The sequence below is a fragment of the Toxorhynchites rutilus genome, chromosome 1, assembly GCF_029784135.1.
Source record: "Toxorhynchites rutilus septentrionalis strain SRP chromosome 1, ASM2978413v1, whole genome shotgun sequence".
Classification (NCBI taxonomy): domain Eukaryota; kingdom Metazoa; phylum Arthropoda; class Insecta; order Diptera; family Culicidae; genus Toxorhynchites; species Toxorhynchites rutilus.
Genome location: NC_073744.1, coordinates 132,452,567 through 132,478,345, shown reverse-complemented (window position 1 = coordinate 132,478,345; position 25,779 = coordinate 132,452,567). Strand labels below are relative to the sequence as shown.

The following is a 25,779-nucleotide window of genomic DNA, read 5'->3' as shown; positions in this document are numbered from 1 at the left end:
TTCACATGAAGTGTGTAATGTGGTCTCTAGATGGTGCTAATAAGATGTACTAGATCACCACAGAAAATATCCAATGCCCAATCAATTCTCTACGATTGCGTCATACAACGCAATCGATAAATGCGACTCCAAAGTCGAATCGAAGATGAGCAACGTTCAGGTCAGCCAATGAAAGCTCATCATCACCATCAACGGATTGGATCGTCATGTAACCGAACGAGAAATTGCATAGAAGTTGAAAATACTGAAATCAACAATCCACGATCATATAAGAAGTCTTGAACTCGTTAAAAAACCTAATATTTGGGTACCATATGAAATGAAAGAAATTTTTTAATAAAGCATATCGATTGCAGTATGCATCTCATCTCGAAAACGATCATGGTCCAAGCCACCACCACCACAAACGCTCTCGAAAACTGAATATGCACCTTCAGATTATTATTTGTTTCAATCTTTGCAAAACTATTTGGATGGCAATACTTTCAATGATGATAAACCTGTGAAATCGCCCTTGAATCAATTTCTCACCGATAAAAAAACATAAGTTCTAGGAGCGTGGAATTATGAAGTTGCCAGAAAAATGACAAATGGTTATCGAACAAAATGGAAATTATATAATTGATGGAAGTTCATTCCATGTAAAAAAAAAGGATTTTATCTGTACCGAGAAAATCGGCAATTACTTTTTGGTCAACCCAATATATTAATATCTACTACAAGAACTGGAGTCGAATGAACTCTATCGCCTATATAATCGTAAAAAAACAATCAATTCGTCACAAAATAGGCAAGTACCGACATGCTCTCTGGATTTTCAATATCTGTTGACATTGGTGCTGTTGTATGTGAACTGCATTAAATTTCCAGTTGGATGGTACAAACAGAACTCAAATTTGATCATATTTGAGCAGTTTGCATATCTTTCTCATTTGAAATACTCTCTGTATCTATTATAGATCGTCATACTACTAAATGATGGTAGTCGGTATTTCTGTTTCTCAGAGAGCAAATGGTAACCTTAATCACTGTTCTGACTCGTGATGTTCATATCTGGCTAGAGAACGTAACCACTTATTCAACTCATCCCCGAGTTGAACATAACCATTCGCACAGTAACAAACGTAGACGAACAAATTTCAGCACAAAAACAAAACGGAAACTTACCTTGCAAAAGATTCGCCTTCGTTTGCTCGTCCGTCGCTCCTTGGAATATGCGACCTGCGCAAAAACAAAAACAAACTTCAATATGCTTGCATACTTACAAGTTTAAAAAAGGCTTACTCATATCCATATCCGAGGCTTCCATTTCGATGCCATCTTGATTCATATCTTCATCGTCAACGTCTTTATCCTCGATATTCTCGCCAACCAATTCATAGCTTTCCTCTACAAATACATGAAAGAACATAAGTCGAATAAGAACGTTCCATTTCAACAAAAAAAAAAAACAAAACAAAAAGGAAATCTTCCCTAACAAACCTTGTATGTAGGTGTTATTATTCGCATTGGTTATGTTGATACTTTCACTGCAATCTACGAATTCCGGTATTTCCATTTTCATCGTAGCGCCCGCCGTTTGGGCCGATTCTGCATATGATTCTACAACTGAAGGGAAAATACAACATATTTACTCACACAGGCTTCGTTAAAATCGAAGTCAACAGTTCGTACCTTGTTCACGTTCGTGGACACGATTTTCCTCCGATTCTGCCTTGGTGGTAGTTATGTGATACGTCTCGGTCGATGTTTCGTAAATTTCCGTGTCCCCTGGGTTCGCACTCTGCGGAACCTGAGTCGTAACGACAGTTGCGGTAGTCGCTGCGCCGCCAGAGACCGTTATCGATTGGTTCGGGGTCGAGGTGATTATTTGTTGTACCTTAATTTTTTTCTTCTTGGGTTGGCTGACGACACTATCGACCACCTCCTGAAGTGTGGTTGCTTGGGGTTGCTGCTGGGGCTGAGATTGCTGCTGCGTCTGAATCTGTTGCTGTGTTTGCACGTGAACCTGCTGTTGCTGTTGCACAACCTGCTGGGGCTGAACTTGAATCTTGGCTGCGATAGTCTGCTGCTGTGGTTGGGAAATCGGGACGGTTATGGTGGCTCCAGCAGTGGTCAACGCTGGCATCTCGGCGGGGGTTGTCTTGATGATGGTTTTGTTGAGAATTTGAGGAGCTGTTTGTATTTGAGCTTGCAGCAATTTTGCGGGTTGATGAACAATGGTGGAATTAGACGGCAAGGTGAGATAAACGGATTCCGCCGTCGTAATCGTTGCCTTATCCAGCAAGCTCTGGTTCTGGGTTTGGATGATTTGTTGGGCTATAGAGGACGTGGCCTGCTGAGCCTGCTGCTGCCTCGTGTCGCCACTGTTATCCGTCAGTCCACGGATAGACAGTAGCTCGGCCGTGTGCAGAAACGATGGCAATGATTCCTGCACAACACTGACCTCGCCTTGATACATAAACTCTACGATCGACATTAGATCGCTGTATTTAACATTTTTGAATATGATCACCGGATGTTGACAGGGGTTTTCCTTGAATATTTCCTTGAAATAAGCACTGCAAGCTGATAGCAGAATTTTATGCGCTCGAATTTTGCGTCCTTCGCAGCAGAGAGTGACGTCTACGAGATCCTCCTCATAGCGCAGCGAATCAAATGCCCCTGTGATATAATTGGTGTAGTTGTTCCACCGGAGCGAGAACTGTTGAGCCGACATCGTGCGGAAGGTGCCAGGTTCTCGAGCTAATACCTGTAAGACAACAAAATGGGCTATTATAAAACGTTCAATTTGGTGTTATCATTTCTGGCCTATAGGAATCTCTTCAGTGCGTCGGTTCGGGTAATATATAGTCGATTTCATCGCTTTTATCAGGTGCGGACCTATCGAACACGGAGAAACTGTGCGGATGTGAAATTATGCATCATGGGCTTTCGCAATAAAGATGACGCTGGTCAGAGAAGGTACATGGAGAGCTCCGAAACCACTGGAAAGACAAGCGATTGATCCTGATATGAGTGATCGGACATTAACTGCAATTCTCCTGAGTTTGGAAAAGAACAACTACAGCCTTGTAAAAAATTTTGAAACGACAAAAGACGCGTGTGAAAAACTCCAGAAGATGTTCCAGGACAATGGTCTGATTTGGCGGTTTAGAGTGTTGGACAAGTTGACGTCGGTAAAGTTGGATAAAATCAGTTTCGTTGAAGACTACGTCGACAGCTGATGATAACTTCTCAAAGGCTGAGTAAAATTGGATTCCAGATAAACGACCAGTGATTTTTTTCTGTAGGAGCTATGAACCACTACGACCATTAGTTTGATCTATTGTTGTGCACTCCAGTTTGCTATGTATGAACTGTCAGTTCGTCCCATCACATGAGTGATAGTCGTACTAGTACTTTGCATATCCCTTTATGAAGGTCCTTTATAAAATTCCTTATCTTTTTTGGTTCAGCAGACCTAATCTCGCTAGATATAAAAATGCCCTTCCCACGAATCTGCAGTCTTCGCAGAATTGATACACTGGATCGACACGGGAAATTTCCGAATTTTCAGCTTCGAAATTACAGAAACGACAATCACCATCTGTCAGTTTTCCGATTGTTTTCAGGTGATACCAGATCGAACAGTTCCCGGTCATCGTACTTAAATCTGTCTCATTCATGCTAAGCAGGCTACGTGTTATTCTGTTACAAGGTGTAATAAATTATTTGGATTGTCTTGGTATTTATAGAGCCCTCCAGTTGCCTTCAATCGTCGATATTTCCCAGATTTTAGGCTCTGATTTCATACATGATGTAGATAATCCACAAAATGGATCAGTCCCGACGAATTTAGTTGAAAATACGAATCTTGCCAAGAGATCGTTTTTTTCATTACCTTCTATACCGCAGTGACCAGGTACCTGGTTGGTAGCAGCTAGTTGCTTCAAGCATAGAATACATTCCCATGTGTATGTTTTTGATACATTAAGAGCTGCTTGGCTGTCTGAGAAGATACAGATATTGGCATACCTGTATTTTCTAGCCAAACACATATTTTTACATGTTAGAATTGCTTGTATTTCTGCTTGAAAAACTGTAGGCCACTGTCCCATTGGAATTGACATGTCGATTCCTGGTCCAGTAATCCTAGGTTCTGTAATTTAAATTAAAAAAAAACAATTATAAAACACGAGTGATCCTGGAGGAGTTTCAGAACCACCTTCTTCCCATTCGCTGCGATTGAATCCAATCACTTTGAAGTTAGTCTTTGTTTGCATGATTTCCATCCAGTCTTCATTCATGCCAACTATAGTGTTCAGTTGAAAATCTTACAGGATTTGTAAATGCCCTGTGAGATCACTTTTTTTCCTCTCCAGCCTAAGAGCACCCTTTTCCGCTTCAAGTTGCACATATTGGTGCAAGTGCAAAAGGTTTAAAAGAGCATCTAGGGCTTTGGAGGGTGCGCTGGGCATTGTTCCAGTTATATATAAGCATGCCAGACGTTGTAGTTCATAGCGCTGTTTCTGAGCTGATATTTGTATAGTTTTAGGCCCCCATACTACCGAAGCATATATTGCTGAGTTAATCCAGTGAATCGTTTCGTTCCCACTTTTCCCGAATATACTACTGCCAGTCAAGAGCACAGTCTGGGCATTAGATATTGCATACTCCTGTTGATCGTTCCAATTTAGCTTTTGGTCAAGCATGAGACCTAATCATATGGTTCGTTTTGAAAGCTCCAATTGTACACCTCTCAATTCAAGAGTTGGAATCTCATACTTTCTTTTTCTGATAAAGGGCATTATGATTGTTTTTGAATTGTTAACACTAAGTCCTTCCAAGTTGCACCATTTGAAGGTGTAGTTAAGCTGTTTGCATTATATTGGACATACAGTAGAACCCCGATTATCCGCGGAATAGTCGGGCTAGGTCCCCGCATATAAAGAAAATCGCGGATAACGCAATAAAGGGTGTAAACAGGAAAAAAAAATTAGCATGAAAACTATGTTTCATCAATACAGAAAGCATTAAACTATTAATCTGTAAGGTCGTGTACACCAAATAATGTGAAACTCATGACCAAAACCAAAGCGTAAGACTCCATCCACTCCATGACAAATTACAGGAAGGTCTATATAATTACTCGCTTTCGAGGATAATCGAGGTTCTTATGTACTATACTAACATTTACCCCTCACTGGAACGACTATGTCACCAGCGTATGAATTCGTATCCTAAATCAGCTAGGTTATTAAGAAGATTGTTGACAACTAGGGAACAAAGGAGACAGAACTCCTCCTTGAGGACAAACTCTGGTGAGTTTTGTTCTTAGTTTAGATCAGGGTTTCTCAAAGTGATCTATATCGGTTTTCCAGGGGTCGACATAAACAAAAACTGAATTGATGGTCGACGAGGTCTACAAATCGATCCCTATTAATGAACACAAATTCTTGTATGGAACATGCAAGATACTGTACAAGTTGTGCTACGTGAACCAACTTGTTATATAAATGACTAATATTTTAGTAGAAAGTATTATTGTTGTAATTTGTATAACTACTTAATTAACCCTTCGCGGTCGTAATTAATTTTCCTTGAAAAAGATCCTCTAGGTCTTAGATCCTCCACGCCAATAATATTTCGTTTATACCGAGTACCGCTACCTATTATTCATAGAAACTCCGTATACATTCGTGGAAAAGTTCATCAAACATTAAAATTCGTTTAGAAAAATGTAAACTATTACATCGTTGAATAAAGTATGATTCCTAGCTATGGTGGCTGAGAGCAGACAAACGACCGCAAAGGGTTAATTACACTCAGTAATTACTGAAGGGGTTGATGGTATCCCTTCATTCTGGGAAAAGGGTCTCTTGCCCAAAATAGTTTGAGAATTCCTGGCGTAGATCCTCCTAATTAAGTAGTTATTAGTCGGTTGGTAGTTGTGAAGCGCTGTTTCAGTTGATTTTTTTGTTTGGTAGGCAAATTGAAATTTGTGCAATGGTCTCCTGTTCAAATAAGATGATTTGGTATGGAAATCAATGATCTTCTCCCGGCCTTGGGAATAAGTATGACCCGGACATCTCGCCATTTACTAGGAATGTAGCCTAGTACCGTGCTAGTCCTAAACATCTCTGCAAGCAGAGGGACAGTGATATTCTTCCTTTTTTATCACAGCACTGGATAAATCCAATCTGGTCCTGGAGATTTAGAGGGTTTTAAGGAATCCACTGCCCATTCAACCCTTGATTTCGTAAAGACCGCCCTAGTATTGAAGATCTGTGCGTGTCCGGAAGTCAATTGGATTGAGCCTAGGAAGTGCGTATCCATCATGATACTAAGTGTTTCCTGGAAATCGGTTGTATACTGACCATTTTCTTTTTTCAGACTACAAAAGTCCCTTGGTATTTCCTTCACTTAGATTGACGGATTTCTTTGTTATATTCTGTTTTTATAATTTGTCCAATCAGAGATAATTCTTACTTTGTTGAAGAGTTTTCTAGACAATTTTCTAAGTTTCCCAATTTTTTTGTTAAACCAAAAGATGCATCCTTACTTGAAGTTCCGCTTCAATGGACAGTTTTCCTCAAAGGTTGATTGAATATTGGTTTCAAATTTGATGAAACTATTGAAAGTTGTTCAGTAAAGCAAATACTTTCCAATTTCCACTACATTTTTCCTAAAGTTTGGAAAGATAACTATCCCAATTTGTTTTTCTTGGATCTCTGAATTGTTCGATCAAAAGATCACAGAATTATAATTAAGCATTATATGTTTATGATCTGATAGAGATTCTTCATTTCATACATGCCAATTATTGATCATGCCTGATAGTTTAGAGCTATAAGATGTTAGAACTTCTAGTCTAAGCAAAGCGACGATGATAACGGTTTTCCCTCGGGGCGTTGAAACCTTCAATTGTATTGCCACGATGTCTCTATAGATGAATTCTGTGATGGGTACATAACTTATCCCGTATAAGAATTGCTGCTCTCGGTGCACTTCGTGTGCTATCATAGAGAAGCTTACAATTTTGGGTAGAGATTCTTCGAATCCTAGAATTATTGAACCAAGTTTCGTGAATGAACCTTCACCTGAATGAACTTTACTGGTCCAGCATTTTGCTCGTCTCCATTATTCAGGGAGAGACTGCCGGAATCACTCCGACAAACTTTGCTTTGAACAAGATTTATTCTGTGGATATGCACATCTAACGAGTAGTGGTTGGACATAAGCCTACTTATTACGCGAATGAAGTCATGACTTACGTCCAAACGTTTGAACCACGCTCTCGAAGAAACAATAATTGAAAAAAAAATCATCGTATGAAATCTGTCTATCAGACATTTCGCCTTGATGGGCACTCACCTTTGTAAGTATCCGTCTTCTCATCGCCGGAGTTGAGCAATGAGAGGGGACCCATACAAATTTTATCTTATAAGATCTTTCGATCACCGCACTCATCTGTTGCCTTTGAGTGGATTCGTCTTTAACTGACACTAAAAACTCTGTTATTATGTCATTATGGGTCAAATTGTTAGTCACATAATACATCTATATGACAGTTCGACCTTAACAATTGTTTGATGAAATTATGAATATTAACTATTCGCACATTTGAAGTTAAAAACAATCTACAATGACCAGTTAATTTCTAAGCATGATGATGTAATAAAATTAAATCCATTCTACGCTTCTTTATACTTCCGAATATTCATATTTTTCACTCTGAACGAATTTGCGTAAGTACTATTCTAGTCAGACGTCCTATTGAATATGCGAAAATTCGAAACTTATTTTTTTACATTCTTTATTTTAGAAACTTTCAACTTCCTGGGCTATTTCGTCTGTATAGGGACTGGAAAAAGTGCTGCGAGATGAATTTACAGAAAAACTACCAAATACAGTTAATTTTACATTGATTCTAACACAGATTAAAAATATTAGGTTGGGGAAAAAGTTATCCATTATTTTCTCGGTAGTTGGCTTTAGTGATCAATATCCCACGTAATATCGATCATACAATTTCAAGTTTAGGCTCGCTGTAAAGGAGACATTTCACACTTAAAAAGACGGGTGGGTAATGTCGGGGACATAACCGGAGTGACGTAGGACTATACAAAGGGGACAGCTTTTGTTAAATATATATTTTAAATATATTGTTTTATTTTCTTCTCCTATGTGAATACCTACCTATCTACCTGAAAAATGGATTAGTTTACTGTTTACTCTTTATGAATATGTTGATGGTTCTGAAAAGAACCTTTGGTGTTGTGTTTTTGTTATCACTCGATATTCCCATCTTGTTCGGTTAAACCTCCCTGTTTAGCTATTGCGTTTGCCACTCGCCACAGCTTTCACAGTTGGAAAATTTCTTCCCATCCAGCTTGTGACATGTTGTTCAGTAAATTACATTTAATGCGACGTGCCGGAGAAACACTTTGCCTCTCACTGAAACTAATTGTTGCCTTGATGAGCGCCGAACCGAACCTGCTCTGTTCTTGATGCGGGTTTTCTAATTGTCGTGAGCAGCTTTGCAAGCCAACTCGAGCACTCCGACGGCCGAAACTCTATAATCGCTGTTAGGTATACTGGTGCTCCGGCACCAATCCGTTCGGCCTAGTTACCCTTGCGGAGCAATCAGTGAATGCGATCAACAGGGAACTGGAGACCTGCACGGTTCGAGTGAGACTTTGCCTTTCCCTTAACTTGTCCTCCTTTGTTACGTCCACGATGCCGATGCCGTACAACCACACGGGTTTACGGTTTGAAAGAAAATAAAATATTTTTTTGGGGTCCGCGTGTTTTATACTCTAGCGGTACACACTCACAGGATAGAGACAAATCGGCAGACTCAGCCAGAGGGGCGAGTCCAACGAGTCGAACGAATGAGCGTTAAAAGGGAGCGATGGCAAAAAAAAAAACATTCATTACGATTTGTTCGCTCGTTGGATTCACATGCAGGCTAAAAAGGGTCCTTTTCAGGATCACAAAATTATCTTCAATCTAAAGAGTTTATTGCTTTGTTATCACTCGATATCCCCATCTTGTTCGGCTAAACCTTCCTGTTTAGCGATTTGTTGCCACTCGCCACAGCTTTCACAGTTGGAAAATTTCTTCCCATCCAGCTTTGTGACATGTTGTACTATAAATTACATAATTTGGATCTCTATGTTTACAAAAATGTCCAACTAAATAAGTCGCATTACATGTCCGTCCAATTAGCTAAATGTCGCACTAATTGTAAATTACTGTACTTTCAATCTGGAAACAATTTAAGAATGGGTGAAAATTGAATAATCAGGAAAGTCCCCAACTATCAATAAGCTCAGAACAACTGCCAAATTCACATACTCATCAGATCCTGGCAAACAAATGATGAAAAAATCAATTTGTGTTTTATTATTATTTTGCATAATGTTTTAGAAAGCATTGAACTGTATTTCCTAAACTCTTTTTTGGAAGGTTTAATGGCCCTGAAAAGCGCCTTGTTTTATGGAATGGTTCCAATTTAGAAAACCTAGTACTCGTGGTTTTGCAAAAACCATTTCGAACGCCCTTGATGCTGCCTTGTTCTGGATTTGCCACCAAAGCAGATTGTATAAAGAACAAACTTTTTTCTTCTGATACTAGCTGCCGTTTTGCGATTGCGTTTGGCACTCGCTACTCGCTGCAACTGCCTGTTGTCTTGATGTCCACCGAACCGAATGTGTTCTGTTCCGAATGCGGGTTTTCTTATCGTCGCGAGCAGCTTTGCCAGCTAACTCGATCACTTCGGCGGCCGAAACTATATAACGACGGCTAGGTGGACTGGTGCACTGGTACTAACGCGCTCGGCCTAGTTACCCTTGCGGGGAACTCCAGATCAACACGGTTCGAGCGGGATTTTGCCTTTCCCTTCACTTTTCCTCCTTTACCATGTCCAGACATGGCTGCTTGGGTTGGTTTGTTGATGTGTTGTGATGAGAACCGGTGTACGGTTTGAATGAGAATGATCGTTACGGCAGCGGAGCGGGGATTTTTAAGCTGACTGGCTGGCTCGAGAATTACGCATGTGTGAGACTGCGACCAATGTTTCATTCATTTTTTTTTCTTTTTCCTTTCCAATCGTGCTTCATTCTATTTCGCTGCTGCTCTGGTTGCCCGTTTTGGTCGGTACGATTTGAGGAGCACAAAATGGACCAATCAAAAATGAGCACATAGTGCATTTTGACAATGGTTGATATTTCACAATTATTCAATTATTTATCTCAAGAAAAATGAAATGTTATTCGTTATGATAGATGCGTAGATATATTTCCGATCAATTGATGCAAAAACCTTTGCGATCTATTGAGAAATGCTTGAGTTATAAGCGTTCCAAATCTTGCATTTTTTCCTACTTGTTCAGTGCCTAGATTTCCATTTCACCCCCTATATCTTCCGGTTAGACGTAGTCCTACGTCAAAAAAACCTTTTGCTGCTTTTTGTTTGTTCCATTCAGTTGTGAATAACAGGGTGTTAACAATGGAGGTCATTTTACCACCTTTTTCTCGCATTGCAAAGCATGCTACCTTTAGAATGGCAACACATTTTATAGCAAAACGGTGCATATTTGACCCAATCGGACAATCCGATGCATGTTAAAAATAGTTTTGAATTTAATAATTAATTATTGAATAAAAATGAAAAAATCACAAATCAATGAGAACGATGGCAAAATTGCATGAATTGGGCTTCGAATTGCTTCCGCATCCACCGTATTCTCCAGATCTGGCCCCTAGCGACCATTTTCTCATCGTAACCCTGAAGAGAATGCTCGCTGACAAGACATTTAAGACCGATGATGAAGTGATTACCGAAACTGAGGCCTATTTTAAGGAAAAACCGAAAGAGTACTATAAAAATGTATCTAGTTGCAAGATCGCTATAATGGCTGTATCGCCCTCGAAAGCAATTACGTTGAATAATAAAATCGAATTTTGCGAATAAATAGTTTTACTGTGTTCCCTTATAAACTTTTCAGCCGAACTGTTACGCCGCGAAAAGATACCTAGAAGATCTTGTTCCCTTTGACTATTTGCTAACTCGTACTAAAAACATTTTTCTGTCTATATTGATCTTGAAGTAAAAGTGATTATTTATCCAGTGGATGTTTGTTGTTTTTTTATTTCCACAAAAATTTAAATTCTGAGAAGAACCACATACCTGTAACATAAATTTGTAGGGTCTCATTACTCATTCTCATTCGTGAAACTGTTCGAAGAGAACTTTATGACAGAATGATTCTATAAGCAAATTACCACTAAATTTATTTGCACTAATATCCCAACAAAATCATTGATGCATAAGTAAAATAAGTTTTTAATAGAATAGTTTTGAGTCTTACGAAGTTAATCTGATTACTTGGAAAAGTAATCAATACTCTCAGAACTGTTTCATTGGGTTTATTTATCTAGCAGCTATGAATGCCCTAAACTAAAAGCACTACGGCTAAAAAATAGAGGTCCTCAATCGCTTTTGTATTGATAATTATATCGGTTGTCATATCGGTGAAAAGTCACAGTTAGAAGGTTTATTAAAGTGAATAATAATCAACAAATAATGAATATATTTGTTTAGATACAAACCAAAAGAGTTCCACGCAAATTTACAAAATCATTGACACCCAATATCTGGTTATATTCACAACAAAAGTCGCTCTTCGGTTGTAATCATGAAACTTCAACCAACCGCGCACACACTCAGCAAAAATGAAACCTCACTCAAGATGGAGTCCACTCACGAGCAAAAACGCAAACTCGGCACAGGAGATCCCTCCACTGACCGACCGACGATGGCACTTCATTCGTGAACACGAGGGGGGGAGGGAGGAGATGAAGCGGGAGTGCTTCGCCAGAGGAAGAAATAGCTGCTGTCTTCGCTGCTAGCGCGAGCGCTAATTTCGTTCACACTTTTACACACTATCCGGCACGAAAAACTTACCGAAAATTGTTGTAAAGTATCCCCAGCACTGTTAACTACACTTTCGCACTATTTTCCGGGATAAATTAGCGAATTTTGCACTATTTTCCGACGAAGAAACGGGTACTGCACTCACGAGTCACTTGTTTGTGGCATCAAAGAGCTGAGAAAAATTTTCTTCTTTTTCATCAGTTCAGCTGTCAAACAGCGTCACCCAGCTCGGCATCGGAAGAATGAGAACTACCCAAGCGTTTTATCCGCTAGATGGAGTGGTCGATTGCTGCTCGGATGCGTCAAATGACAGTAGTTGTATTTAGGAGAAATCAGGGTAAAACCAACACTACCTGACCAGTTACAAGGCATTTTTTGAAAAAAATCCGATACCATTTGTACACACTTGCTGAATCGATTTCCAACGATTCGAGTCACCATGCAGCTGCTGGAGTCGCATTTCTATCAAAATAAACAACGAAACACTGGAAACATTCCGTGTAACATTTCGCTAGTGGAATCTAAGTGTTCTAGTCGGACATTTTGTAAGGCCGAGGACATAGTAAACGCGGTGTGGTGCGATGCGTTGTAATGCGAAGCGACTAATTGAAGCTCATCGCGTGTTATGACATACTGATCGCTTCAGATCGCGCGTTTTTTATATTTATTTTCACTCCATCCTACATGTAAATAACCTAGCACAATAATGCGAGATATGATTACATGTCTTCATTTCGTAAACAATCGAATTGTGAGATATTTCACTTAGTAATAAATTGTATGTATGCGATATATTACATAATATGCATTATGTAAAATAGAATAAAGTTATATGATTTATCGAACAAAACGAAAATAATAATTTAACAACCCAATTTTTATTTTCGTTCGATGTGTTTGATTGTGAAGATATTTATGAAAATCGTCTGGCAACCATCACTTGCGTCCACTCGCGGCAAAACACTCCACAAACACTTGCACCGCTTTGAAATCCGCATCGCATCTCCGTTTACTATGTCAGTTGTCCGGGCGGTTTGCATTTGATTCGCATTTTACTCGAACGAAAGAGCTTTCCCACAAACGAGTCCGCGCCCGCATCGCATCGCGTTCACTATGTCCTCGACCTAAGGTCGAGAAAATCATCCATTTCCATTGAGGCTTGGTTAAGAAACTTACCAAGAAAACAGTGCCATGAACTGCGAAACGAACGCTTCCAGATGGAATATAAATTGACCACCCTGTCGAATGACCTTGGGGTTAAAGTCCCTTCAAAAACAAGAACAGAATAGATATGCCGGCATCCAATGGATTCACCTCGATGTGGTAATTACTGCTGAAGGCCATGTTTTCTACCTTCCGGTTCGAGGGCGTTGTGAAGTTCATTATTTCATTGCGTAGCCATTCCACGTCCGGTCCGTAAAGTTCCCGCAACCGACACATGATGCAAGTTTACTTACCATGCCCCGGAAGAATCGTAGAACATGAGATGCGGGAAGTCACTCTAGTAGCAAATATTAATCAGATGCGTAGCTTGCGTTTTGTGGTAGTCCAGTTAGCACAACTCACGCGGTCGATGGTGGTCAACCCAGAAAGCATACAAAATATACAAATAAAATATTCTTGAGCATGAAAATTGCTTTCAATTTTATCGTTTTATACACAGATGAGATGAGACAGAGCAAATCTAAACAGTGTTCTTTAGAAATTTGGGAAATGTCAAAAAATGTTCCAGAAATAACAGATGATTTTTTTAGACAATCTTTGTCGAAAATATGAAATATTGAGGTGTACAAATATCTGCCAGCTACCTTCGGGACCGTGAGAATCGCAAAATGATGTCTGAAAAAAGAGGTTGTTAGCGCAGGGAACTGAACCAAGCCTTAAAAAGAAGAAATACCATATCCCTGCAGCCTGCAACAGGATAGAGTTGAATATCAATGAAATTGAGAACAACTCTGCAAATTTGGCATCCTTACAAAAACAAATTTCGAAATAATTCGATGTCGAACGGATTGATAAATATGCCTAATCGAAGTCGAACGGGTTACAAAATGCATCACTTTGCTCATTTCAAGCCCGATCGAGAAACGGAATAGAGGTGAATACAAACATTTTTTCTGACACTATTTTCGTTTATTGTTTGTTCACTTCTTGCAAAATAACGTAATTATCAGTTACATGAAATGCATATTTGATGCGAAAAGTAAATTTTCATTTATAATCGTTTAAAATCAACGTTAGATTTTAAACCAAATGGTGCCAGCCAGTAAAATTATGATGTTTTTTTGTTTAAAATTTGTTAAAGTTTTAAGAAAATTCAAAATTTTCTTCAATTTTCCGAATTCATGTTTTCTTTCTACGCTGAAAAGGTTAGAACATCATAATTTTACATCGTATCATTCATAACACGTGAGAAGAATGGCTTTGTATAAGTGTTGTAATTTACTTTTTTTCAACTATGTAAACGATGGGTGGCACGTGTTGTACTTCAAATACTGCAGACCCTTCTCGTATCGGCCAAACGGAATCTCTTGCGTAATCAATGATATCGATCAACTTAATATGATATCGATTACATCGCCCTTATCCACAGCATGAGATGCTGAAGATACAGAATTCTTTCGTATATATTGACAGACTGCCTTTCAATATATACAAAAAATATATAGTATACTAGCTGTACCCTGCCATGTTTTGCTGTGGCACATTGTGGTTGCATGATTGAGTTGAATTTTTCATTTTTTTGTGTTGTAACAACAATCCTAGATGTATTTGGTTGTTTTGTATATTGTATCATCGTTTGAGCTCAATCGGTTCCGCACTTTTCAAGTTTTTACGCGCACACACACGAACAGAAAATTTTTATGTATATAGAGATAGATGAGGGAAATCGATAAATTTTAAATCACTTCGAAACACAATTTCAGTTCATAATTTTGTCAAACACGTGGAAAAAAGATGTTTCCATCACATAGAACACATATTCATTGTTGAATAGTTGATTTTCATTAGTAGCTCAATTTCAGAAACACACTCTGGTCATATATAAAATAATTTTTCTTCCAATTTACCAATTTTTTTATGCCGTAACAACACTCCTTGTGGTGGATTGTATATACGCGTACACAAACGAACAGATCATATATATATATATATATATATATATATATATATAGATGCACGCCTTACGTAGTGAAAAGGTGAAAACCGGGGAATTTGAAGAAAAATTCAAACGATTTAAAAAAAACAGGCAACATTTTACTCGCTGCGCCATCTGGTTGTAAATCTAACGTAAATTCGTCAATTAAAATCATCTGTTATGGTTATGTCTGGTAACCCTAGCCGATTTGGATTTGTTTATGTTTGGATACAGAACTTATCAATATAATCTAAACAGGAAAGTCTGCGAAGATGACCGGGAATCTGCAGGACTGTCTGACCTGCAGAAGGCAGACCGAGAGTTACCTACGAATAACGGACGAAAGTAACGTGGAGAACGTAGAAGCTATTTTAGTAAAACATTTTTGGTTTAAGGTTTGTTCAGGTTTCGTATTTTGCTGCAACTCTTTTAATGTCCCTGTATCAATACCAAACAGCCCATCGAATATGTAAGTCGAGTGCTGTGCATCAGCTGTTGGGAGAAAATTGAAGAATTCCACAAATTTTACTGTGAAGTTGAGGAGCTTTGTGCAGAAAATGTACAGCATGTGGTTGTTAAAACGGAGCCCCAGGAGGGATTGCCCATTTCTCGTTCGGTTAAAGCTGAAGAACACTTAACCGAAAAGACTGATATTCACATAGAGAGCGATGTTGAATCCGAAATATGTGATGAAACTAAGGACACTTCCGGAGAAGACAATGATGATCATGATGGAGAAGTAATACGGAAATTCTTTTAAAAACATCGTAATTTTCATATTTATTCTTATTAGATGAAGCAAGAAGAATACTCGGAAGATGACTCGATCGAAGAATCGTCCACACCAATAGCAAAGCGAAGGAGATATACTGGAAGGACAACATCAAACAACACCGGATTGGGCCGAAAAAAACAACGTACTAATTATCACAACAGATTGAGTTTCGACAGGAATAATCTTATTGCGAAGTACATCCGGTTAGCATGCGAAATTTGCAACTATAAGGCGGTGACATTTTCCCGTTTGTTGCTGCATTACAAAAGAATGCACGACAGGCAAGGTTACGTGACGTGTTGCGAACGTAGCTTTCAGAAGAAGTCCACTTTATGCGAACATTTGCGTAAACACGAATCTGACCCACCGGATCTGGAGGAGGATACCCCGTTCAGGTGCGAACAGTGCGACTGCTCGAAGACATTCAAAGATGAAGAGGGTCTTCAGCTGCATAGAGTGATATGCCACAGTATGGAAGGAGAGAAAATCTTCAAATGTGATCAATGTGATAAGGCGTTTGCTAGTGAGTGGCAGTTATCGGGTCATAAGAACTGGCACCAGAACGTGGAGAGCTTGAATATACACTGCGACAAATGCAATAAATAGTAGGAATTGTGGTAAATGTTGGGTAGACCTGGATGATTCTGTTGAGCTTTCTTTCAGTTTCAACTCGATTCGAACACTGAACACTCATGTAAGAGCACATCATTTGGATGTCGCAGCGGTGCTACCACTGTCTACCGAAGCTGTAATTCCAGCGGATGTAAACATGGAATCTACTTCACACAAAGCTATTGTTCCCCACACAGAACAATGTTTGACCAAATATACAACATCCCACAATGATTCCAATATTTCATCTGTTCCGAGGAAAGCTTTGAAATCGGCTGAGGAAGTTGCGAAAGAGGACGAACTCATTCGGCAATTTTGTACGCTCATATGCGAGAAGTGTGAATTTGTGGGTGAAAATTACTATCAACTTGAGAAGCATTACAAAACGGATCACAACACGCGTGGTTATGCGGTATGTTGTGGTCGCAAGTTCTGTAAAAAACGACGTTTATTCGAGCATTGTCAACGCCACATCAATCCGGATATGTTCCGCTGTGAGGTAATTTTGGGATAATTTGATTTGTGCATTACAATTCATTTAACATGGTACAGGTCGGACTCGATTATATATAATCGCAATTTCATTTTCAACGTTAATTTTCAAATCCAATACATAATCGAATCACGAAAAAGCTATTTTTCTATTAATGTTTGACATTCATACATTGATGAAAAAAATGTTTTCTTGAGATTCGATTATGTATAGGATTTGAAAATAATTGTTGAAAAAAAAATGGTCGACTATATATAATCGAGTCCGACCTGTACATAGCTCTGCAATAAATCATTCACTGAAAGTGACGGGTTAGAAAAGCACAATAAATGGGTGCACACACCGGACTCGGAGAAGCCATTCAAATGTGAAATCTGCGATGCGGCTTTCTATAAGGATTATTTGTTGCGGAATCACATGAAGTATCATATCTCGATGGAGCAAAAAATCTTCAACTGTAAAGATTGTGATAAATCGTAAGTTTAAAATTATCTATTAACTATCTTGGTTGTATCCGTTGTAACGTTGTTGATCATCATGGGAATTGATTTTCCAGGTTTGGCACGGCGGTTCTGTTGAGAGCACATCAGCAGAACATCCACGGAGCGGCCTCCAATTGGGTTTGTGATATTTGCGCCAAAGGATTCGTTCACAAGTCCCTGCTGGAAACCCATCGCCTTTCGCACTCAGAGGAAGGAGCGGCCAGTTTGAAGAAGCAATGCGAACACTGCAAGAAATGGTTGAAAAATAAGGATACCTACCAGAATCACCTCAAGCGGTGTCTTGCCGGTGGACCGGTTACATGTGATATTTGCGGTAAGGAAGCCGTCAACGAGCTGGCGCTGGCAAGCCACAAACGCTTCAACCACGAGGATCGGCCGGCATTTGCCTGCAGCTATTGTGGCAAACAGTTCAAACGAATCCTGCGGTTGAAAGAACATGAAGCCAATCATCGTGGAGAAGTGCTATACTCGTGTCCGTACTGTCCGAGGACGTGTAATTCTAGTTCGAATATGTACACTCATAAGAAAGTGGCGCACCCCGAACTGTGGGCTGCCAAAGTCGCTGAAAGATTTTACAAACGATAAGCGAGAGCGGACTGGTAATGGTAAGAATGTGTTATTTCAACACGAATATTTTGCTTGCGCAAAACTTGCTTTTTGTGCTACGCTAAAACATTTCGAAATCCGTCCGCCGATCAGTGGTCTGACAAGAGGTGTTTCCGGTCTTTTTTCATTTGTTTATTTATTTCTTTGTCTCCGGAAAAAAATCGTACAGACTGTTATTAAATTATATTCATTATCCTATTTTTGAAAACGTCCTTGCTTATGTTATAGTCAAAATAGTCAGAAACATCGTTGAATAGTCGTAAACTCGTACTGAGTGGGTTGTGTCCGTAGTTCGTCATGTGGTTATGATTGCGAAGCAAACGAAATTGAGCGTTCAAGTTGACGTGCTGGAGCAGAGCGGAACAATCATTTCAGTTTGTCATGAACGTCACTTCATAATGAAAACGAAGTGAATTGTATACACCGTTATAGGGCGCTTGCAGCGTGCATATGGATTAGGGGCAGGCAAAAGAGATCGCTGCATAGGATTTATATGGATCGACAAGATTGAGTTTTGTTTAAATAATTATTTTAGCGAAATAGTTTTAGAAGTTACGCGCTACACTATATTTATAACATGCGAATATATGCCTCTTTACATAAAAATATTTACTTTTAGCGTCAAAGCCATATACACGGAGAAAAATAGAAATTTCTGTTATGGCTATGATCCATATCAATCGAAGCAGATTGATTATTCAAAAAGTTTCACAGAAAAAGTGCAAACTGCACATTGCGATTGTATAGCCGGATTGTGTTGCTCCCATTTAGGCTTCGTACTTTTTGCCCTAAAATGCTGGTCTCGTGAAGAAGTGAACTATAATTAATATTCGTGTGCAGATATCCTTAATCGGTGGTTAGTTTCGCCAAAAAAGCAGATGATTATGTTGAAATTTAGAGCAAATTCAGCCAGAAAGATTAAACAACCCTCAGATATGATTTCCGGGTACCTGAATGCTCTGCGGAGAAGTGAAATATGGTTATAAGAAAATTGATCGGAAACGAAGAAAATTTATCAATTGGCTAATTCATGGAAAATACAAGGAAGCATTCGAACGTGAGCTCGAGCCTCTGTGTCTTGAATCTAGGTCCGAACATGCAATATGCGTCACACAAAAGCTCTCGTTCGGTAAATAGCTTGCCTAACTTTTTCACAAAGTTCATGTTAGTTCTATGAAATATTTCGCGCAACTATATTTAAATCATCTACAAGAACGTCGATTGATAATGAATCCGCTTCTACTGCATAGAAGCTACGAATGTAAACAAATGATGTTTGCCCAACAGATACTCTGCATGTATGTGTAGCAAGAGCCCTTTTACGGCTGCCACCGTGTGTGTAGAATCCGGAAGAGTTCATCCGTCGTGACAACTTTGTTGAACTCGGTGTTATTATGAATATCACGATACTGCCATGTCACTTGTGTTTTAGATGGTGAAAGCTAGTCACGCGGAATGGAGTAAGTTTACATCATTTCCATTCTCTTCACACCATTTGAGTAGCTCGTTGATATCGTCTTGCATGGCAATACAGTCCAGATCTGATGCAATGACCATGAAGATTTTTAGGTCATCAGCAAAGAATAATTTATCTGTTGACAGTCGATGATCTGGGTCGTTGATGAAAAGAATGAAAACTAGAGGTCCAAGCACGCCTTAACTCCGGAAGGGATATCAAAAATAGTAGAGCAATTCAATCTGGTCAACCTTTACGGTCCGATGAGTATGATTTCAGCCAATTGATTATCCAATCTGGAAATCCTGGGGTTTATTCCACGTCTCGAATGACGTGAGATAACGCAAGTCACGCTTGTTATTTTATTATGGCCGGCGAATGTGACAGGAAACACCGCTCGAATGAACACCAATGAATTTTTACGGTATTCCCTGGGGCGAATGACTTGATTGTAGCAGTCACCTTTTGAGATTTCTTGTCGTAACCTTATTTGCTATCGACTCGTTTGAAAATGGAAGCTAAAGGTGAATGAACAAAGGGTTTTATAATGGCAGCGAGGCAGCGTGCACATCGATTTTTCGCTTCGGTGTGGGTGGATACAAATGCAGCGCCTAACAGTCCTGGGCCACCAACCAAAAAATCTTTAGAATGGCAGAAGGTATGGAAGTAAATTCTCATTTGGCTCGAATTTTTTTATTACAACAGGCTTGTGGCAACTTCAAAAAAGGAAGATTATTAATAATAAAAATGAGTTCGAGATTACAAAAAGAGGTCCTAACAAGATGTACACTTCGTACACTCGTACACATGTACACTCGGCCTGTGAAGAAGCTATAGTTAACTTGTTATCGCTAAACAAATCCGTTAACTACGAGGGTAATTAATGATATCTTATAATCATTTTCCAATATAACTGAACATTTTTCTTTCGCTTATAGGTACAGTTTACGGATTGCCGATAGTATGTACTCCAGAACACTTAGTTGCAAAAAAACATTACATTCATGTACTTTATTTGACTTGTAAACTTTTTCCTTGCGTCCTTTTCTTTTAATTTGTTTTAAGAAATCCAAACCTTTAAAACAAAACAATAATTCGAATTCCTTCAACATTAATATTTATACGGTTGGGCTTGATTGAGCTTCAATTAAATGGATCATTTGTAACATACAAGTATATCCATCATTGAGCATACTACCAACACTATATAATAAAAATTTGAATAAATTCAATTCTGGAAACATTTGATATATTAGGCTGTCAAAAAAGTCCTGCGGTATTTTTTTTGAATTTTCATTTGTTCATAAAATTAGTTACAATCATCTGTTTTAAGTCAAATATGCGCCGTTTTGTTCGATGACTTGTTCCCAACGAGATGCCAACTTCATAATACCCCTGTTATAGAAGCTCGATTCCTTATTGGCAAAAAACTCGGATAGCCAATTTTCACAGGCCTCTTTTGTGGCTATCTTCTGACTACCTAGCTCGTTCACCATGGACAAAAACAGGTGGTAGTCACTTGGTGCAAGGTCCGGACTATACGGCGGATGCAAAAGAACCTCCCATCCGAGCTCCCGGAGCTTCTGGCGCGTCACCAAAGAAGTGTGTGGCCTGGCGTTGTCCTGATGGAAGACAATGCGGCCTCTGTTTATCAAAGATGGCCTCTTCTTCATGAGTGCTACCTTCAAGCGGTCCAGTTGTTGGCAGTACAGGTCCGAATTGAGCGTTTGGCCATAGGGAAGCAGCTCATAATAAATTATTCCTTGACAATCCCACCAACCACACAGCAGAACCTTCCTGGCCGTTAATGAGGGCTTGGCCACCGTCTGAGCCGCTTCAGCGGGCTTCGACCACGACCGTTTGCGCTTCACGTTGTCGTAAGTGACCCACTTTTCATCGCCAGTCACCATCCGCTTCAGAAACGGGTCGATTTTGTTGCGATTCACATGCGTCGATACGGTCAAAGATGTTTTTTTGCGTCAACGTGTGGCACCCATACATCGAGCTTCTTTGTGAATCCAAGCTTCTTCAAATGGATAATAACGGTTTGATGACTTATCCCCAGCTCTTGGCCGATGCTACGGCTGCTACTATGCCGGTCTTTCTCGGCTAATTCAGCGATTTTGTCGCAATTTTCGACGACAGGCCTTCCGGAGCGTGGCGCATCTTCGACGACCTCTACACGAGAACGAAAACGTTGAAACCATCGTTGTGCGGTGGAGATGGAAACTGTATCGGGTCCATAAAGTGCACAAATTTTATTGGCAGCTTGAGATGCATTTTTGTCTTTGTCATAGTAGTACTGTAAAACATGTCGGATTTTCTCTTTATTTTGCTCCATATTTGCGACACTATAACTAACGAACGACTTAACCAAACAAAACACTGCAAGGACTATATTATAGCGCGCAAAAATACCTTTCCAACAAGCTATAGTATGACTCGATACAATGAACACAACTAGAACTACGCGCTTACAACGACACCTCGCGGAAATACCGCAGGACTTTTTTGACAGCCTAATATTTTGAGGGGAGGGGAGCCAAGGTTGCGTTACTTACTGAGAGATAGAGAAATTGCGTTACGTAAGAGGGGAGCGGGTCCAAAATCCGGATTTTTAGCGCTACGTAATTTGTGCACGACGCCTTACTCGCTATCAGTTCATCCTGCAGATGTGCTATCGAGTTGTCGATGGTCGTCTCGCGGAGGCGGGTCTTGCCCACTTCCAATTCCTGGATTTTAGGCTTAGAATTCCGTATCACATCTCCGCTCTCGGCTAGACTCTGGCCACCTTGCGCACATATCGCCCATCCGATTCTGGTTTTCGTTGCAATGGGCTCATTTTGTCCTCCTGAAATCTCAATGTCGCTAAAAGATGACAATTACTCTGCCCGATCAGGATACCTGGAACGACCGACCTGAAGCCCTTTACCGGAAGTTCCCTGAGATGAGCAAAATGTGCAGCTAGCGCTCGACGTAGTCCATGGTCTGTTATGGTAAACCAAGATTGTCGACAGTGTACACCTCCGCTAGCCCGTACCGTTTGCTTCCACCGACTTCGCATATCTCCATCGTTACGACCTCTGCTTTATCGATAGTCTTGTTGATGCCTCCAGTCCACTCAATGTGCAATGTTTCCGTCTGGCTATTGACTCCAAGAGCGGCCGCGATCGACCGCTCTACAAGTGTCACTGATGATCCGTCGTCGAGGAAAGCGTAGGTGTTGAACTCATATTATTGACGATTTGTTCAGGACGGCCATACAGTTGCTGAAGAGTGGAAAAGCTTCCGTGAACAGGAAAGATGAATTTCTACCTAACGCAGTCTGGTCATGGCTGCTTCAGGCAGTATCTGCACCGGTTTGGACACGCAAGATCGCCTCTTTGTCCAGAGTGTGGAGATGTGGTGGAAACATTGGAACACGTCGTATTCGCATGTCCCAGATTCACCGCAAGGCGCGAGGGACTGCCTGCCGTTCATGCTGGGAACATCTTGGAGGAAATGTATCGTGACGAGGGCACCTAGAGTACACATCATGTCCGAACTACAGCGGAGTGGAGGGCCGACAAGCGTGCTGATAACGTTTGACTGTAAAAGATGAACAACTGCGAGGACTGTGGCAACGGAGTGAGCGTTATATTGAAGGGCACTACCTGATCGGCACTTCGCTGGGAAGAGAAATCCTGCGAGGGTGACTATGACAGGGCCCGCGTTATGTATGGTGGATTGGAAGGAGAAACACTGCGAAAGTCGGTGACGGACCGAGTGCCAAGGAGGGCGTCATCGAATCGGTGTGCATCCCACGAGAGTTGCTATGACGGAGTGCGCGTTATGTTGGAGGGCACCGCCTAATCGGTACTCCGTTGGGAATAGAAATTCCACGAGGGTGGCTATGACGGATTGCGCGTTAAGTTGGAGAGCAATACCTAATCGGTCTCGACGGGTAAACGGATCCCTGGGAGATGATATGAGAACGGCGTGGAAAGTAACCAAATGCGTATCTGTCAAAGTGTGTTCGAGGCTTGGGTGGAGGAACAATACGGAGCGAGCGTCAAGGAGGACGTCATGAAACTGGTGCATACCCCATGTGAGTAGCTGGGACGGAGTGCGCTTTACGTTGGAGTGCACTGCCTAAACGGCGCTCCATTGGGAAGAGAAATCCCGCGATGGTCGATATGACGGATTGCACGTAAAGTTGGAGGGCAATTCCTAATCGGTGCACGTTTCGACGGGTGAACGGAAGCTGCCATAATGAAATAAAACGAAAACAGAAAGAAAAGGGTATCAACAACAGGTGAAGTGCATGAACACAGCCGCCCCGAGGTAGTCGCCTAGATGTGGTCCCGGGGGGAATAAGGCCACGAGTAGAGGGCTTAATTTTAGTAGGTGAGAGCCCCACACGACGTCTGGGTTAACCATTCCCAGATAAGGCTGGTAGAGCTTTGCTAACCCCCTAAAAAAAGGAGAGAGGGTTTTTTCTTTGGCATACTGACATGTAGCCAAATCTGGCCGAAAAAATGTAGACACATTGTGTTTCCTTTTGAATGGAAATAGAAGCCTACAACTCTTCAATATAAATTTCAGAATTTATACTTCCAGTGGTCACAAATGATATGTTTTTGGCACCACATCTACAAATAGCCTGCCAAACCAGAAATTTCTTTGGAAACTTTGACATCTATTTAGTTTTGAAATTCCCGTTGTCATCTCCTCGTTTCATCGCCGAATAAAAATCCAGGAAGTTGAGAGAAGTAACACAATGCATAAGTTTCGCGTTCATAATAAACCTTTTTTTCAAAACAGTCAACTTTCGTACCCGTTGTTTAGCTTCTATGTTTTGTGTTGCGTTTCGATCAGGAACTGTCTGAACATATATACATATAAAAATGGATTTCTGTCTGTCTGTCTGATTCTTATGGACTCGCAAACTACTGAACCGATCGACACAAATTTCTACATTACTCGAGAATTAATGAAGCAAATGAAACAAAACTTGGCATGTGGAGGTTTTAGGGTGCAATAAATGAGTCCTCCATAGACTTAGATACCCCTCCCCCCTCTAAGAGGGGGCTGCCATACAAATGAAACACAAATTTCTTGAGAATTTATTACAAGGGGTGCAATAAATGTTTCTAATTAAGCAAACGGAACCAAATTTGGCATTAGGAGGTTTTAGGTGGCAAGAAACATTTCTAAGGTGGTTAAACACTCCACTTACCTTTCTAAGAGGGGCTGCCATAGAAATGAAACACAAATTTCTGCATAACTCGAGAACTAATCAAGCAAATGGAACCAAATTGGGCATACGGATGTTTAAGGGTGCAGTAAATGATTCTCTGGTGGTTAGACACTCCACCCCCTCTCTTAGAGAGGGCTGTCATACAAATGAAATACAAATTTTTGCATCACTCGAGAATTTATGACCCGGCAAACTTTATTTATTTATTATTTTCAGACACAGACCCCTCCCTCTTCTCCCCTTTAGAGAGGGGGGGGGGGGAGGAATGTATATTATTATTGCCTCCATGCCAAATTTGGCTCCATTTGCTTGATTAGTTTTCGAGTTATGCAGAAATTTGTTTTTCAGTTGTATGACAGCCCACCCTAAGAGAGGGAGAAGTATCTAACCACCATAGAAACATTTATTGCACCCTGTAACCTCCAGATGCCTAATTTGGTTGCCCCTTGAGAGGGGGTGGAGTGTCTAACCACCATAGAAACATTTATTGCACCCTAAAACCTCCAGATGCCTAATTTGGTTGCATTTGCTTGATTAATTCTCGAGTGATGTAGACATTTGTGTTTCATTTGTATGGCAGCCCCCCTTAGAGAAGGTGGTGGAGTGTCTAACCACCATAGAAACAATTATTGCACCCTAAACCTCCATATGCCTAATTTGGTTTCATTTGCTTGATTAATTCTCGAGTAATGTAGAAATTTGTGTTTCATTTGTATGGCAGAACTAGTGAGCAGTACAGCGTCTTGAGGCAATACACATAGGTGAAACCAAAGGCATGACGACGGATAAAACCGAGTACAGTGTATGCTTTGGCGGTACTTATATACTTATATGTTCGTTGTATTTCAGCTTAGAATCGATCGTTACTCCTAGATCACAAATAGAATTCACGCGTTCCAGAGGATCCAGTCCCATGTGATAATGACGACCAATAACAACTTTGCAGCGAGTAAAGAATATTGATTTACACTTCTTGTTGTTTACGTACATGCCGTTGTCGCCGCACCAGATTAGCAGGCGATTTATATCTTCTT

At 40.3% G+C, this 25,779-nt stretch overlaps 2 protein-coding genes across 3 annotated transcripts in view; one reads left to right on the top strand and one right to left on the bottom strand.

Annotated features, from left to right (window-relative positions):
• Positions 1 to 25,779, bottom strand: part of LOC129761451 (uncharacterized) — a 114,427-nt gene that overhangs the window by 6,485 nt on the left and 82,163 nt on the right. Inside the window, exons 11-15 of the mRNA XM_055759173.1 lie at positions 17,703 to 17,864; positions 1,675 to 2,752; positions 1,483 to 1,608; positions 1,285 to 1,389; positions 1,168 to 1,221 (exon numbers count right to left, since the gene is read on the bottom strand). Coding sequence (XP_055615148.1) covers positions 1,168 to 1,221; positions 1,285 to 1,389; positions 1,483 to 1,608; positions 1,675 to 2,752; positions 17,703 to 17,864 — 1,525 coding nt within the window. The remainder of the gene's footprint in view (positions 1 to 1,167; positions 1,222 to 1,284; positions 1,390 to 1,482; positions 1,609 to 1,674; positions 2,753 to 17,702; positions 17,865 to 25,779) is intronic.
• LOC129771385 (zinc finger protein 91-like) lies at positions 15,297 to 20,231 on the top strand. Of its 2 annotated transcripts, XM_055775088.1 has the most exons (7): positions 15,297 to 15,456; positions 15,519 to 15,800; positions 15,855 to 16,441; positions 16,500 to 16,947; positions 17,221 to 17,417; positions 17,498 to 18,049; positions 20,212 to 20,231. In XM_055775088.1, exons 1-6 carry the CDS (start codon positions 15,334 to 15,336, stop codon positions 18,027 to 18,029), a joined length of 2,169 nt encoding a protein of 722 aa, XP_055631063.1. In that variant the 5' UTR covers positions 15,297 to 15,333; the 3' UTR covers positions 18,030 to 18,049; positions 20,212 to 20,231. The 2 variants fall into 2 exon arrangements, with proteins under 2 accessions (XP_055631063.1, XP_055630985.1); XM_055775010.1 differs by lacking the exon at positions 20,212 to 20,231 and having other exon boundaries at positions 17,498 to 18,189.